This window comes from Plectropomus leopardus, chromosome 24, assembly GCF_026936395.1.
Source record: "Plectropomus leopardus strain MGB_pleo_1.0 chromosome 24, ASM2693639v1, whole genome shotgun sequence".
NCBI classification, from domain to species: domain Eukaryota; kingdom Metazoa; phylum Chordata; class Actinopteri; order Perciformes; family Serranidae; genus Plectropomus; species Plectropomus leopardus.
Genome location: NC_142199.1, coordinates 6,745,598 through 6,762,650, shown reverse-complemented (window position 1 = coordinate 6,762,650; position 17,053 = coordinate 6,745,598). Strand labels below are relative to the sequence as shown.

The following is a 17,053-nucleotide window of genomic DNA, read 5'->3' as shown; positions in this document are numbered from 1 at the left end:
CTATTCTGTTGATACTGATGACAGAGAGTACAGACAACAGCTAAAGACAAAATTACCCTCCATCTGCATCTGAAAACAAACCTACCAGATGAATTAATTAATTAATGTACATCGACAGGAGAACAGTAATCAGAAGGGAGATTAGAGATCTGACTGCAAAGGCTCTATCCTGCTGCCGTCTCATCCGGCCTTAACTACACTGTGGTGAATTATGAATTAATACAGCACAAGAAATTTGTAGAATTATTAGTCATATTATTGCCTCGGATTAAAAAGTCGTTAATATCTTGCTGACGGACATAAAAGTAAAAACAGAAGAAATTTAAAAAATGACCAGTTCTGTCCTGTCTTTCTAAATCTTTGTCTCACCCTCTCTGTCTTCCTGCAGCCTCTCTAATTTCTCTCAAAATGAAAACAGACATTAATCTAAAGATGACGAGGCACAGAGCCTCTCTGGCTTACATAATATTTCCTTTTTCATCATTCCTCTTTCCATCCCTTCCCTCCATCGCTCTTTCTTTCAGGGAATCTATAAACACACACCCACTTGCTCACACACCGCTCTCACTTGGCTTGGAGGCAGGATTTAATGTCAATGAAAATCAACCAATTAGCAGTCAGCTTCAAACAGCATTGCAAGCATGAGCTCAAGAGGAAAAAAAGGAGTGTTATGAAAGAGGAGAGATATCGGAGGAGACAGAGGGAGAACACTGAGTTCAAAATTATTTAAAACTCAGAGAGTGTGTAATCATTTCAGAGGCAGAAAATAAGCTGCGATGTTAAAGGAATGGTCTTTTTCAGATACATTTTGTGAGTTGCTCTGTATCATGCTGCCTTCATGCCTCACAGCTAATTCACTTTGACTGGATGTCAACATGCTCCGGTATGAATGGGATTCTTAATGTTCGCTCAATGCAGGTGGAGTCATGTGAGCGTGAAGAAATTGGGTGTAATGTGCTGTAAGGGCTGCAAGCAGCAGAAAAACAAGCGCTCTTCCTCTTCAAACGTTTCAGGAGAAAAACAATAATATTGCCGCTGACCAATCAGATAACGGAGCTGCGCTTCAGTGCCGTCACCATGTGATAGGACAATGGTGGTGATGTCATCCTGCATCATCAGCCCAACCCACGTGGGAAAATCTTTACAGACATCAGGTCATACAGCACTAAACTGCTCCTGCTGTTTATTCACATATTTATGGCTCACCACAAAATAACAGATTGCGGCTGGTGATCAGATATGCTAAATTATGACAGAAATATAGAAACAAGATGATAAAGTCTCACATTGTAAAATTACAGGGAGGATAGTTTCTGCTGACCTGCAAGTACACAACCTTACTTAACTACTTTTTGCACTGTGCCGGCTGCAATTTATCTAAAAAAAATACAATATATATACATCACTTTTACAACGTGCTTAGAAGACCGCTTTCTTGACAGTCTCCATGATCAACAGAAATATTTAAAGGTAGTTTAGCCTCTAAATTTATGCTTAAATCAAACAAAATCACGACTAAAAAACACTGTGGTTGGTCCATTTTGATTCACAGCACAAAATAACTGCACTGGAGATCTTTTCAGGTGGGCTCAATCTTATCTCATGCAAACTGTGGACATGTTGCTCTGAGGCTACATCCACACCGATACGCTTTCTAATTAAAATGCATAACTTTTGCTACATTCATAGTATCCACACTTCTCCGGCATATTCAAAGCCCTAAAACACAGACTTAGGAGAACACTGCCGTAACAGTTTACTTTGAAATTCTGGCGTCTCGAGTGACGCAGGGAGACTGTGACTTTTGAAAACGATGACACGGATTGTGTCTCATCACTCCTGGTCAGTCAAGCGAAAACATGCTTTTGTGATTTCATCCTTCTTGTGTAGGTAACATTACTGCTCTCCTATTGCCATGGCTTCATTTGCATATGAGTAATGCTACCATACTGCTCACTCTAATATAACGCCATATTTGTGTTTTTCTGTGTCTTGAGCGCGTTATACGTTTTTTTTACAGTCCCACCTTACAGTGCTGATCCAAACAAAGAAATCTCAGGTGATACTTTGTATCATTGCTGTTCATCTGTAGTTTTTATGGACCTAAGCAACCAATCATGGAGTGGACAATGTACTTCTCGTTTGAATGATGTATGGTCATGTGATATGCATTTTCTGGTGTCTCATAGGATTGGGCGATACATATCGAATATAGTCGAGGTATTGCGGCTTGTTCCACGTGCAATACTGTATATAAAATGACTATATCGTGAACACCAGTAAAAATTGTCAAAAATTCAGAATAAAAGTATTTTATTGAACTTCCTCACAACCACATTTTATTAAATGTTATTATAACAGTAGCATATTCAACTTTATTATATAATAGTAGTTACTTTATTTAACTTTATTCTAACTGCAGTTTATTCAATAATTTTGTATTTTAGCAGTTAACATTAGTTTTAAGGATGTTTAAAATTATGGAGATAGATATCATGTATTGCAATATAGCCTCAAAATATAATATTATATTAAAGCCATACACCCAGCTTTAGAGTGTATTATTGATTCTGGTAGATAATCTTGTGTTTAGCACTAGAGCATGACAAAAAGCTTTCACTCCTGCCTAAACAAACTGAACCAGAAGGACCACCACACCAGTTCATTTGAACCTCACAGGTTCGGTGTGAGTGCAGCCTCAGATGAAGTAATCCGCCGATCGAAGGTCGGCGAGCTCTTACAGCTGTTCAGAATGCAGACAGAGAACTACATTTTATACAGAATATTGAATTAAGTCCCACTCTGACTGGATGAACATTACAGGGGCAGATCAGGAAAACTGTGCTTTTCTGTAATTTAACTCATCATTCTGGACGGCATTACGAAATTACAGGATGTGGTCTGTAGAAATGGACGTTTTGCACTTTAATCAGACAAATATTCAGTGATTAATGATCAATGTCACACAGCACAGCTCAAATGGTCAACAGCTCGATGCGGGTGAGTCCGTGGCAGTACACAAACGTTCAATACAGACCTCCTCTCTGCCTAAAACCATTAGTTATTGGTAATGTAATGCTGTTGTGGTAAATGAATCAGGCTAAATTAATTTAAACAGTGTAATTTGATCTGCTGTAGGAAAATTAGGAGGGAGAAAGAAAGATGACGTGACAGAATGAAAGACGCGAAGGGGAAACACAGGGAGAGAGTGTTGTTGTTTTCACGTCTTAATATTGACCTAATTAAATGTGTGCAGTCAGTTGAGGGAGCTGCTCATTTCTCAGGGATACATATTCCTTAAACGACTGAGGAAGAAATTAAATTGCTGATGGTGCTGCGCTGAAATGAAAGATACACAAAACCCTGACAGCAACACTCCAGAGCTGGATGCAATTACTGTTTTTATCTGAGATTTGGGAACTTCAGTTGTTGCCTTTTACATGTTTTATCACTGTGAGGTCAAAATATCAGGTTAGTCAGAAACAAACAATAAGACAACCAGTCTCTAGAACTGTTTTCCTCGGTCCGTGTTAAATTGTGTCCACGTATCTTAAAATAGTAAAACCACATGAGAGCAACTCTCGCTGAGCTTGTGATTTTTGCAGCGACACTGACAGCGGGGTTTGACAGCAGTGTGTAAATATAAGATTCAGCCATATGGTAACAAAGAGAAACACAGCCGCCACAGTGTTTCCTTCATCCAGAATAAATGACTTTGTCACTTCTACAGCATTTATTTAAACCAATCTGTAGCTCTGATACATGTCATCTCAAACTGCAGAAAAATACAAACGGGGGGAAAAAAGCAGTTTCACCACTATTTTTGTCATACTATTTAAACTGTAAAATAAAGATGAACACATGGCTGGTGATTTTCAATTGTCAAAAATGTTCCTTGTATTTTTTTTTTACCTTGTGTTTGTTAAAAATCTCAACAGACAAGGATTGTCTTTGAATGTCTCTATCTTTCTCTGGCATATTCAACAGATACTGACATTGAAATTATAGTTAAAAGGGCAAATTTTGTGAAGACAAAAGGTCAGAAGCCACAGAAAAAGAATGACACCTACTTGAATTTAAATTTGCATGTAAAATAATTTATATTTTTTACTGACACAATATTCCACCCATGCAATGAGCCCTTCATAAGATGCAATAGTTGGCCCTGACTCTGAGTCTGATTGGCCCTCGGCTTTGTTGAACCATGTCTAAAAGTATCACAATTCTGACCAAAGCAAAGTGAATGTGTGATTATAAAGCACCTCAAAGTGTTACTTTTCACTCACTCTTGTATCTTGAAACATTTAACTTACTGTCATGAGGAGCTTCCTCTCCTCCTCTTTCTCCTGCTGCGCCTCCTCCCTCATGGCCTGGTGTTTCTCCTCCAGCTCCTCCAGCGCTCTGACCTGCGCCTCTTTAAAGCGATGCATTTCCTCCTCAGAGTGTGCTCTCAGCCTGCAGAGCTCCTTCTCATAACCCTGGTGCTCCTCACGCAGAGACTGAGGAGAAGGAGAAGGCAAAATGAGTTGGCTATATATGATTAATGACCTCTTTTTGACCTCAAACTGCACTTCAAGATTAAAAGTACCTGTTCTAGTTTGAGCACTTGCTGTTTGTGCTGCTCGTTGGAGGCCTGACTCTGGTTCAGCAGAGCCTCCCTCTCCTCCTCCAGCCGGCTGATCTTCTCCTTCAGCCGGCTCTGCTCCTGGTCCAAGTTCCTGATGGTCGCCTCATGGGCCATTTGCGTGGCCTGCAACGAGCCAATCTGACCTGGAAACAATCAAATACCCAGAGGCAGCAATCAGAACATTTCTGATCTTAGTCAAATCTCCAACACAGAGCAAAACAAAAAAACTGATTTGAGTAACAGTTTCATCAACACATCCTCCAACTGGAGTTGCTGAACAGAAGGAGAGCTTTCTGTTAATCTCCTAAAAGTATCAGCTACTCAGAAGTTCCTGTGAGAAACACAGGCTGCTCATAAAAGTGGTGGAGAACTGGTTCATGGGGAGAGAAAGGCATGTGGGGTGCATTGTGACTGAAATCATGTGGGCAGAAAGATAGCAGATGCTCCAAAAAGAGAAAGTAGCAACAGGAGAGTTTACATGATTATCATGATTCAAATTTTACCTAAAATTAAAAAAAAAACTCACATTTTCTTAATTTTGTGAGAAGTTGTTACATCTTAAAAATGAAAAGTTTAATCAAATCAATCTTTCTAAGTCTTAGCAACTTCATTAAAACAAGTTTACTGAGCTTTATATTTGTATTCTGCAGTTTGCAAACCAGACTAAAACTGGACTTTTGAATTACATGTAAACAAGTTAGTTAAACTGAAATTAGACGAAATCGAATTTCTCGAAATCGGACTAACACATCGGTTAGAAGTCGAGCTATTCTCTCATGTAAACGCCTTAGTCGGACTTTAACTGGACTAAGTGAACTGCAGATGCTCGTCGCCGCCCTCCCTCAGGGGTCAGGGATAGGGACTGTTCATCACTTATAAGGGGGAAAGGGTGCTGCAAAATGGGTCAGGGAATTTAAAAAAATGTAAGCACTGAGGAGGGACCTGTTGGGTGGGACTTAATTTGTAGGATAGCAGATAAACAGTTTTATGAGGATACGTTTTTAGGGCAGTGCTAATTTCAACACTTTGTTTCCGGATCTTTCTGAAAAAAACTCAGCTGGTGTTTGGCCAATAAGCTGCTTTCAATGTGAAGCTGCAGCATAGGGAAATATTTGCTTTACATAAGCAGTGACTTAATAAACTACAGATATTGAGCATCATTGACCGTCTTCTTGCACAATCTCCGGTGTAACCAGTAACACCAGTGTTGTCACCTTATTAACTCGTGGGAAAATATCCTTACTGTGGCATCTCTACTGTGCACTGGGTGCCTTTTTTCATATTATTTCTGCAATTTAGTAGCTTAAAGAAATTTGCTACACCATATGGGATGCACACAATCTAAACTGAAAGTGAGCAACAACCTCATGCTAGCAAAAACAAACCAGGTGAGTCAGATGGCAGGAGTTTATAGGGGATCCTCGCGAACCTCTACAACAAGATGGTGACTAAAATGTTATCATGACATCAATAGTCATAATGGACAGAAACAGAACAAGCCCCAGGCTGATAAATAGCTGGATTTCCCTTTAACAGATGTGTAAAACATCTGTGCACAGCGGTGTATACTGAAGCAGTGAATGACAGTTGGTAGAGGAACATCTTACTGGCTTTATGGAGGATTTCAGTCGCCTGCTGTTGAACTCGTTCCCTGCTTCCCTCTAGTTCATACTCAGTGTCCTTCAGCTGCATCACCCAGATCTCTCCGTCCTGAATGGCCTCCTCCAGCTGCTTGTGCAGGTTCTGCAGCCGCACAGAAAAACACAGATACAGTACTCAGGATTCAACCACAGCAATCCAACATTCGGTATTTTAAAAACACTCCCACTGCAGCTGAGAGTCACATGAACCTATGCAGCTATTCAGACTGTGCAGCTTTGCCTGCAGGACCATCAGTGCACACCACATTAGATTCCCTACCACACTAAGATTCTTGAAAAACCGTTTTCACCCTGAGGCTTTTACTTTTGTCTTTGTTTCCTGCAACTGTTTTTCATCCGATTTAACCCACTTTCTTTCCCATATTTAACCAAAAAGACGACTCTCATGTTGCAATACTGTAAATACAAGAAAAACTGAGGACTTTGTATGAGCGGCAGCAGTGGCTTCTAAAGATATAATACACTTATTTATTAGCACGAAAAACGCTACATATATAGAGTAAACATGAGTAAACGTGAAACCAAATGTTATCGGTCAGCTTAGAATAGGCCTGATTACACAATGTCATGAGTGATATGTGATTCACTATAAAGTAAACATTTAGTAGGCTACTTCAATCATATGCTGAGCAATACAGTAAAGTCACATGTTAACGTTATTTATAAATAAGGTAGCATGGTAAACACCTGTGATTTCTGAGGCTTTTTTTCAGGAGGAGGCTAAAAGAAAAAGGTGCTAAAGTGGAGCGATTCAGACTGAGATTGTTACAGGTGTTCAAGCTGCTTTGACACTGCCTGTTCAAGGTGGGAATATCACGCCGTTATGCCACCTTGCTTTTCTGTTTATAACTTTAATCATGAAAAAGGAGGACAGAGTGGTCTCGCCTCTGAGCCGGGACCGGAGGTAGTAACAGCCACGAAATGAGGTCTGCGTAAAACATAGAGCAGGAAAAACATGACCATGGGTGACATTAGTGTGACGTGCACATGTATGTGTGCGGCTCATGGCGGGAGATTTAAAAACCAGCTGTTAGTGGCTAATTCAAAGAAGAAGAAGAACAGAAAATGTTCACAAACCCTTTTAAATGATGCGTCATGTTCATCCAATACACACATACACACCTTGATTGTTCCCTCGGCGTTGGCCAGCGATGTCTGCAGTCTGTTGGTCCTGTCTCGGTTCTCTCTGGCCTCCTCCTGTGCTTTCTGGAGCTCAGTCCGCAGCTTAGACAGCGAGCGCTGCAGTGCTGCTTCCTGAGCCTGAAACTCCTTCCGAAGCTCAACCTTTACATGAGCAGAGGATGAAATCAGTCACTCTGAAAAAGCTTTGATAAAGCTGCGGATGCTGCCTGCCCTGCACCAAACAGCAGAGACAGACAGAGTGTTCTGTGTGTTTTACCTCGGTCCTTTTCCAGGCCAGCAGGTTCTCCGTGGTGAGCTGATGCGTTCTTCTCATGGCCTCCAGCTCTCTCTCATAATATTCTTGTGCCTTTCCAAGCTTGGCCTCATACTCCTCCACCAGACGGACTTTATCCTTTGTTATTTCCTCCACCCTCTCCATCAATGCCTCCACCTACACGCAGAGACCGATAAATGAAGAGCAAGCTTTTTTATTTTATATCTAGGCTGCAACAATACATTTAGAAATCTTTGGAAACTGCAAATATATTGTGCACATCTTATCTGTTTTTTTTTTTTTTTTAAGATTAGTCTTTGGTTAACCTGTCTTATTGGATAGTTAACAGTTGAGAGGAAAAATGGGAATAAAACAAGGATGACATGCAACAAAAGGTCCAAAATATGACCACTGCAGGTTTATATCATACTGCAAACTGCACCAACAAAACAACCCAATTTTTTCCAATTTTTAATGCAAAAACAGCTCCAAAACAGCAATTACCCCATCAAGTAACTTGCTGTATATACCACAAAAGTCCAGGATAACATGCTTCAATCCAGAACACATCTACCTTCCTTCCTCTCTCACTCTTAGCCCACCTCTTGTCTATGCAGCTCGGCCAGTTTCTCCTGGTCTTCAGTGGAGGAGGCGCTCTGGTTCTGCTGGTTGTTGAGGAGTTCCTCCACCTCCTGGCGGTGGGTGGCCCTCAGCTCTTCCAGCGCTCGCCGCTTATCCGCCTCAAACTGGGCCTGAGCCTGGCTGAAAGCCCGCAGCTTCTCCTCAAAATCCCGACGCATCTCCTCCACCTATTGAAACCACGAGACATATTCTATTCTGTTTGAGTCGTTGACGTGTCGTTGCCAACTCGGTCTCAACCTGTGCCAAGCTAAATGCTCACAGCGTCTCTTGAAAATCCCTCTGTAATCATTGGAAAGGTGCAAAATATTTAATTCTGTTACTTATTGCTGTCAGTATTTGTTATTTCCCTCTGTGCCAAACCGAATTCTTGCAGCGTCCCTGACGTGTGGAAACAACACCAAAAGATCAAAAGATCTGACAGACATGAGGTGGAAAAAATATATAAAAATGTAACATGGGATGTGATGTGATGGCGGCAGACTCGTTGAGGCTGGCTGAGGTAGAGGAGGACAGTGTGAAGGCAGTGGCAGAGAGGAAGACAACACCAAACTAACGTACACCGATCCCGACATAGATGAACTGATGATGAACTGAGCTCATTCAGCCACCAGCTCATCACATCTAGATACACTTCAGTAGTTCATTTATGCCAACTGCCATCAGACTCCAGAAAAGCAGGCAGAGATGATAATGTGTCATTTGAAAGTATGATATGTTTATGACATGATAAATGTGACCATATTGGACTGATATTTAGTCATTTACTTACTTTTTTAGAATTTATAGTTTTACTATATAGGATTCTAATATCAAACTTTTGACTATTAACACTTCCGATATGCCGGTTAGAATTACATACTATTTCTTTTCAAAAAGTGATATACAGTAGTGAAACAGTATTTATATATCATGCTGATACCAGAGTAACATAATATACCAGTTCAAAATCATCAGTAAGCTGGTGGAAACAAGTGGCATGCCATCTGGCCATGCATTACATTTGCACTAACTTGTCTAAATTACAGAAATACTGCCCCCCCCCCCCAAAATGATATACTGTATATCAATTACTCTCATGTGTTACATTGAATCAGCAAACATTTTTCTGTGTGTCCTTATGTGATTATCCTGTACTCTATATGAATTAACAAACAAAAGACATCTGCGCCCAGAGACAAAAAAGAGAGAGAGAGTTGCCATAGAGCATTTGGAGTTGTTTCTGCAATCTAGTGTGGACAGAGATACTCTGTGAATCAAAGATCGTGTGGAGAGAATAACTTTTATTTAATCAAAGGGGTGAAACTGGAGACAGGGCTTTTTACCGTTCCTGACTTAAAACTAAGCACGTTAGATAATTTTTATGTTTTAATAGCAATAAACAGGGTCAGTGAATCACTATGCATCTCTGTCCTCTAAGCACAAAAACTGCAGAACAGTTTTTTCAAAAGCCATGTGATTATGTGTGTGTGTGTGTGTGTGTGTGTGTGTGTGTGTGTGTGTGTGTGTGTGTGTGTAGGTGTGTGTATGTGTGTGTGTGTGTAGGTGTGTGTAGGTGCGAGTAAAGCGTTACCTCTCTGCTCATAGAAACCACTCTCTGGGTGTGCTGGGCCTCCGTGCAGAGCTGAGAGTCCTCCATTCTCTGTCTGTACATCTCAAACTCTGCTAAAGCCTGACAGTAACAGAAGATTACAACAGCTGCATTATTTTATACTCAATTATATTACACATATGTCCAAGTGCAATTTCAGGCAATCACTGCTATATTACATCACTTGATAATTAGATGCCATGCAGCTAAATTCAGTTAATTAATTCCTTTGTCTATGATTTCTGCATGTGTGAAGCTCTGCAAATATATCCACTCTGCGTAAACACAAACAATCAAACTAAATGAAGCCGCTGTGGTGCCCAGCAGCAGTGAGTGACCTGTCTCTTCATGTGTTCGTGGAGTTCGACAGATTCTTCCAGACTGGCTAGCCGCCGCCTCAGGTCGGCCTCGTCCGCCATCTTGCTCTTGTACTGCATGATCTTGTCTCTGGTTTCGGTCACTATGTGTTGGACCTGAGCGGAAGGGAAAAAAGTTATAACAGTGAACACAAAGCTGAAGAAATAATTTAACAGTTTGGTCTCATAGAAGTGAATGCACAGAGCCACTTTGACAATATGACATTGAACTATTATGTTGCATTACAACACATCGAGGATTTCCAAAACCCACATACAAAGTAGGTGGAAAAATGTAGAAATAAATAAAACCAGGAGGCAGCACAACAACTGCTGTCTCCAAATGTTTCTTGGCAGCAAAGAAAAGTCCCACTTTGGAAATTTAACACTTGAAAGCAACACAAATTAAATTAACAACTTAGACTAAGGTACACTAAAGCTTCACTCTGAAAGCAATACGAGTGGAATTAAAACATTTAAACCATTTATATATGCACTTAGGTCCTGTCCTTGAATAAACTCTGCCTGTCAGTGGAGACCGTGGTTTGATCTGAAGCCAGACTTATTTTCTTTCAGTGACACGAGTCCAAAAATCTACTGTTTATAGAATCAAAAACACAACTTCTCTTTTTTGGAAGCTGCAGTCTGCTGGTGGTTGAATGAGACTTATTCAAGGTAACACACAGCGATATGACATGGTTAATCACACTTTGCTAATGTGAATCACTCAAATTATAGACTGCAGATGGAGCACATACATCCCAGTGACAAATTATTAATTAGAGGAAAATGCGGAATGATTGGCGAAGCATAATGAATGCAGATGTTTCTAAAAATGGCACGAGGAGCATGAACATGATGTGATTCGTATCCTGTTGCCTCCAGACTCACCTGATCTCAACTCAACTGAACACCTATCAGAGTTTTTGAAGCAATGTGTCAACACTGCCACCATCAAAACACCAAATGAGGGAATTTATTTTAGATGTTGGTGTTCGTCGCTCTAGTAAAGGATCCCAAAACCTGGAGAGTCTATGTGAAAGAGCACTGGAGCTGTTCTGAAGGTTTGTGGTGGGAAAACACATCACTAACACACTTTATGCTTCCTTTCAGTTTTCTGCCATCTGCACCCGGTGCTTTCACATGGCTGTAAAGTGAGTTAATCAGCTGAAAGGACAGAGCTTCACATCTGTAATCTTCACATAATAGATGCTGGTATTACATTAATCAATCTTTACTCTATTCAAATGACATCGATGCCTCAATTCTAATGACAAAGTATTTGTTCTGAGCAATTAGGATGAAAAAAAACAACAAAAATGACGATGACAAACAAGCAGCATTAATAAACTGAGTTTGTGCATTTTGGGGAGTCTGAGTTGTTTTTATTTCTTTTCTAAACTTAGATTAGTCTAAGTTTAGACTTTTGTGTAGACGTCCATTATAGTCTGGAGTCTGTAGTCTGGTCCCTCTCTTGTCTGAACAGGAGGGAGACTTGACGTCATCTGCCAGAGCAAATAAAACACGAGCTCACAGATTTATCTGGTTCCCAGGCGATGTGGGAGCACCTTCCCTCAAAATGTGACAAAAACAAGGGCGCATCATTCACAGTGCAGCATTGACCTCCTCCCTGCAGACAGCTAAAATACGGTCAGTCTTGACGCCAAAATTGCAGAGTGACAGGATTGCCTCCTGCTCTTGTACTCCCACTGCAGCACACTGCCAGGCACTGAAATACTGAACAGGCCGGGAGATATTCTCACTCAGGAGGATGTCACTTGACCAAATTTCTCAACTGAAACTAATAAAATAGCAGTTACTGTGCTCTATGTGATCATGGGTGTTTGGTTCTGTGTTGTGTTTGTACCTCGTCCTCGTGGGCTTCTTTCAGAGACTCGATTTCCTCCTCGTGCTCGTCGTTCTTTGTGTTGAGAGCATAAATTACCTGCAGACAGGAAGAGAATGAGAAGACAGAATGACGATGGGATATAAAGCTCTTATTAACTGTTTCAATATCAGATCGATAGTTCTACAGTGAGGAGTAAATCTCAGTTCTGCATTCAGAGTGCAACAAAATCAATACCAATAACATCGGGAAAGAGGAGAAATGGGGTTCACACACTGATTAACGACAGCAGACAGAGTTGTGTATTCACAGCAGAAGTGTTTCGTGTCCAAACTTTTCTTTACCAGCAAGTGTTTTACAAAGAAAGACAGGAAAAGCCTGACTTGGGTAAACCACAAAAAGCAAATCGAGACATGGTGGCTCACTCCACAAACAAGCCAAAGTGAAAACCATCCTGTCAGTCATGCCTGCGCTCTCTCCTCAGATATATAAGTAGGTTATATGTGCTGCAGGTAAATGATATGTAGAGAAGCTTTTTTAAAAAAGCTTAAGCTTCAGCAAATTGAAGCCCCTGGTGAGCAGCTAAATGTTCAGTCATGGTCAGCTGAATTACAGCCCCGCCGGCATCAGAACGAGAGGCTCCGCATTTGTTCCACTTAAAAGTGAGGTGAAGTGTTACATCCAGCATGTAATGGATGTATATATGGTAATTATACTCTATAGGGTATAATGATACAGGCATGTAATTATTATAACCCTGGAGGAGAATTTATATTAGGTTGTGTGTTTATTCATCTGTAGATAATTTTGCATAAACTGTTGGACCAATCAGCCTAATATTTTGTGTGTAAATATATGACTGTATGCTCGAGAACCTATTGTGGTTTTGATGATTTACAATTTTTGGAAACACTATTTTAATAACTGCTGACTACTCACTCATGCAATCAACAAACTCAATTAACAAAAGGCATTTCCAGCAGGCAACTAGGCTAAAAACAACAAACCTTACAGCCTGTTACAAACCAGATTTTGTTAGTTAGGCATGATATGAGATTAATACATTTTGGGTTTTTTTTGTTGTCTTCTGCACCATTTTGGCTATAAGGGAGCCAGAAGGGACAATCAAGTGAGATTCTTCTTTGTAAGAGGAGAGGGAGGTAAGGAGAGGTTTTATTGGACATTGTTTGCAAGGTTTGTCTCCATAAAGCCTGTCTACTCTGGTAACACCTCGATAATGTAACCTGCATATTGTCTCCCCTTCATTCTGCTGTTATCATTTATACATGCTGGACACACAGCCGGTCATGGACTCTCTGTTCTCTGCAAACGCCTCCAGACACACCTGCCAGAGATCTGCACTCTAGTGAGAGCACTCTTCCAGTTACTTTTCAACTTTTAAGCATAATTTGGATCAATATCTTTGTAATAATCACAGCTTGGAATTTTATATTTCATTGAAAGCACCACTGAAACCACTGCTGTGTTACATCTGTACCTCAGCCTCAGATAACAGTTTTTTACCCTGCATAAGTGCCTCATGGGGGTTGCACAATTGATTGACTTGTTATAGTGTTACATCCATATTGCAGGAGGTACATTTTTGTTAATAAAAATGTGTCACAACATGGCACTGTAAATAAAGCATTGTGGTGTTACCGAGACACCCCAGCCCACAAATAATAAACTTGTTTGCTACAGACCCCATCAAGAATCATATTTTTCAGTGACAAAGAAATGCAAAATTACCCTTCCCACTAAAATCGCAACTCATGTTGCAGTCACAATATCTGCAAAAAGACAACATGGTTTTTTTCAATTTTCGACATTTACGGCTTTGGCAACAAGCCTCCTTCATTAAGGAAATAATTATCATAATGTCCATGTGTGTCTATTAGTGTCTCTGACATAAATGTCATGGTTTCATGTATATTTGGGCAATGATCCACTACTATCTATTATGTCATAATGTCACTCTTCAAATTGCTGTTCTCCAAATCAATGATTTCTATCAGGTTTCAAAAACTAGAAAAATAAACTGACAATAATCATGACTAAAAGACTTCATGATAAGGACATTATTGCCATGGGTATATAAAATTTGAAAATAATGTCGTCATTATAATAATGACATCAGAGGTGTGTATTATAGTCATACTTGGGAACATTTTGTTTGCTTCAAACCCACAAACCTCAAGCAAAACCACACAAATAGTCAATTTTTAATAGATCTACGTCCAGATTAAAAAAGGATTGAATGTGTTGTCTGACTGAAGAAGTTTTCATACTAGTTGTGATTATTTCAGTCGATACCTTAAAGGAATCAAATACCTAATGACATGTTGACCAACCACATCTAAAGAGAAAAAGTGTTTGAAAGTGTCAGTCTTTCCTTTAAGTGATTCATGGTGGCTGCATTTAAAGTGACAGAAGTAGTTATGTGAAGACATAACAGAGATTAAAACCTGCCTTCGCACACCTGGCCGAAAGGGAGTGATTGTCAGACTGTCTGCTTCCTGAAAGTTACAAAAATTGTCGATGCCACCCCAATTCGGTTGTCAGAAAGAAGGTGGCAGCTGATAGATGACAAGCACTTTGTTTGAAGCACGCTGAGGCCCTGAAGCGACCCTAATGATCACAGATGAGACCTCGTTACAGAAATCATGCTCAGTATGTCTCATGCAGGTTGGCAGCTAACTGTTGCATGACTGGAACGAAGCTCTGCAGCAGAAACACACAATCAGAGGACAAAAAAACTTAAATCACACAAATGTGGAAACACTGACTAAGCCGCATGAACAATACTTGATAATAGGATGTGGTTTTGTCTCTTTAAGGGGGTCACATCATTTAAACTGTAATATCTTTCACCTGAACAGACTGTGTAACAACTTAAGTGATTTATGCTCATTTTGCTTTTTGCTGACAATCACTACCTGCATGTTTTTATTTACCGGTACATCAGCGGTGTAACCTCGACAGTATGTTTCAGTTGGCAGTGAAAGAAGCTAGAGTTAGGTAGGTGTTAGCCTTCTGTTCTCCTCGAGTGTGAGCCTTTGATTCCCAGCAGTAAGCCGGCCATGGAAACGTTCCTTCAATTATACATGATTATTTTAATGACGCTGGTGTGCCTGCCGCTTTCATCTCTCTCTCCTCTCCCTCTGCTCTCACGCTTTTATCTCTCTCCCCCCTTTTTGTTCTGTATCGTCTTCTCTCTGCGCTCTCTCTCTCTCCCGTTCTCCCAGGAATAAGGAGACCTTGCAATACTATTTATGTCTGCAGTTTTAACACTAAAGCTTTCCATAAATAATTGTTCATAATGAAAATTTTCTCACATATTCTGTAGCAAAAGATATCAGCAAGTATTTGCTGATTAAATAATGTATGCTCATAATCACTTCTAACATGGTTTTGGAGATTAATTAATAATGAAAATAGTTGTAGTCTAAGCCATGATAGCTTAACTCAGTGAGTAATGATGCATCATACAACATCTAAGGTGGAATCTGTGGTTGAAATGAGGACAGAAGGTAGCCAAGAAGAAGACATATATTTTTCTATTTGTTTACAAAATATACCTTTGAATCAGGCTTTCACTGAAGTGAAGGGACATGCATGAGCATTTGCATTCAACAGCCGATGGAAATGTCCCATCTCTAAAATGACGTGGGCTAGATCTTCTACAGTCTGAAAACAGAGCCAAGATGAGGTGCAGAAGTCTAGTTTTCACTCAGACCACTTGAATTATAATTTGCCAAAAGGTAATTGTGATTTTTTTGCCCAATTATGTCAAAATTAAACTACCTACCCCAGCTTTAATCTGTAAAATTCATGCATTAAGTTGATGCATGAAACTCAATAAAACTCTTTGCATGAAACTATAAGCATGGTAAGCACGATCAAAGACGAATTAGTGTTGCCTACATCTGATATGACAGATATTATACTATTTGATTGATTATACTGTATATTTATTACATAATCGATTAACTTGAAAGCCCTTAAGCTCCACTGATTCTGATTTTAATCCTGAGATGTGAAGGAAGTTTTAATGTCTTGTAGTTAATGCTTTTCAGAGGCTTATCCACTCTGACAACAATGTTCTGAAAGACGTCCTTAAGACTTACAATACTTGCGATATTCTTGACATAAAAATGGTCTGTTTTAAAAAACTACAACTAACTTTTTGTGCATTGTTATCCATTGCATCACCAAAATGCTTACAGCGAAAATGGTGGAGCTGTTGTGGATTGTGACACTACTGAGTTTACACCTGATTTCAATGCGTTGAAATGCAAACATGCTGTGAAATGTGTTGCTTCCACTCTGCTGAAGAACGGATCTGTATCAACAGACTTAATTGGCATCTGTCAACCAGACTGGTGAAACCTGACAAGCTGTAAAAAGCTGATTAACTTTCTCAGCTGCACAGAAGCACCCAGCCATCCTTAATATTGCTGTTTTTAAACAGTTCTCCACCATACAGGGGAAAAAACTGACAATATACACCAGATTTTTTCTCCATCAACCAGCTAGGCCCCTCCACAATGAGCAAACATATGAAAGTGAAGCAGAGCATGCACGTTTCCATCCTGAGATATGACAACTTTCACAATAAAAGAAAACAAAGACAGTGACAGTAAATCTGTGCTGGGGGTTTCACAGCAAAGCTTTCCAGCCTGAGGCTCCAATCAAACCGAGCAAGAAGGCAACACAACAGCCTGCAGCTGCTACAGCTACAGTCAATCACTCAGTGAGCAGCGAGACATTTATCGTCCGTCCTCTTTGTGCACCACAGTCCTTCCTGCTGCTGACCTCTCTATTGGCTCAAAGAGGCCGAAAACTACAGCATGCTTCCTCTGAATCATATGATTTCCCCCGAGCGGCTTCTTTTCTCTCGCCTGATGTCAGACAGAATTGTCAACTCGTTACACTCT

The 17,053-nt window shown here is 40.2% G+C and overlaps 1 protein-coding gene across 3 annotated transcripts in view; it reads right to left on the bottom strand.

Moving 5' to 3' along the window:
• LOC121962862 (protein FAM184A) overlaps positions 1-17,053 on the bottom strand; it is a 65,238-nt gene that overhangs the window by 39,936 nt on the left and 8,249 nt on the right. For 2 of the 3 annotated variants that reach the window (XM_088074612.1, XM_042513178.2), the window contains exons 2-10: positions 12,138-12,215; positions 10,253-10,387; positions 9,897-9,995; positions 8,287-8,493; positions 7,688-7,861; positions 7,411-7,572; positions 6,235-6,370; positions 4,589-4,770; positions 4,314-4,499 (exon numbers count right to left, since the gene is read on the bottom strand). In XM_088074612.1, the coding sequence (XP_087930738.1) occupies positions 4,314-4,499; positions 4,589-4,770; positions 6,235-6,370; positions 7,411-7,572; positions 7,688-7,861; positions 8,287-8,493; positions 9,897-9,995; positions 10,253-10,387; positions 12,138-12,215 (1,359 nt within the window). The remainder of the gene's footprint in view (positions 1-4,313; positions 4,500-4,588; positions 4,771-6,234; positions 6,371-7,410; positions 7,573-7,687; positions 7,862-8,286; positions 8,494-9,896; positions 9,996-10,252; positions 10,388-12,137; positions 12,216-17,053) is intronic. The other variant, XM_088074611.1, reaches the window with a different exon arrangement.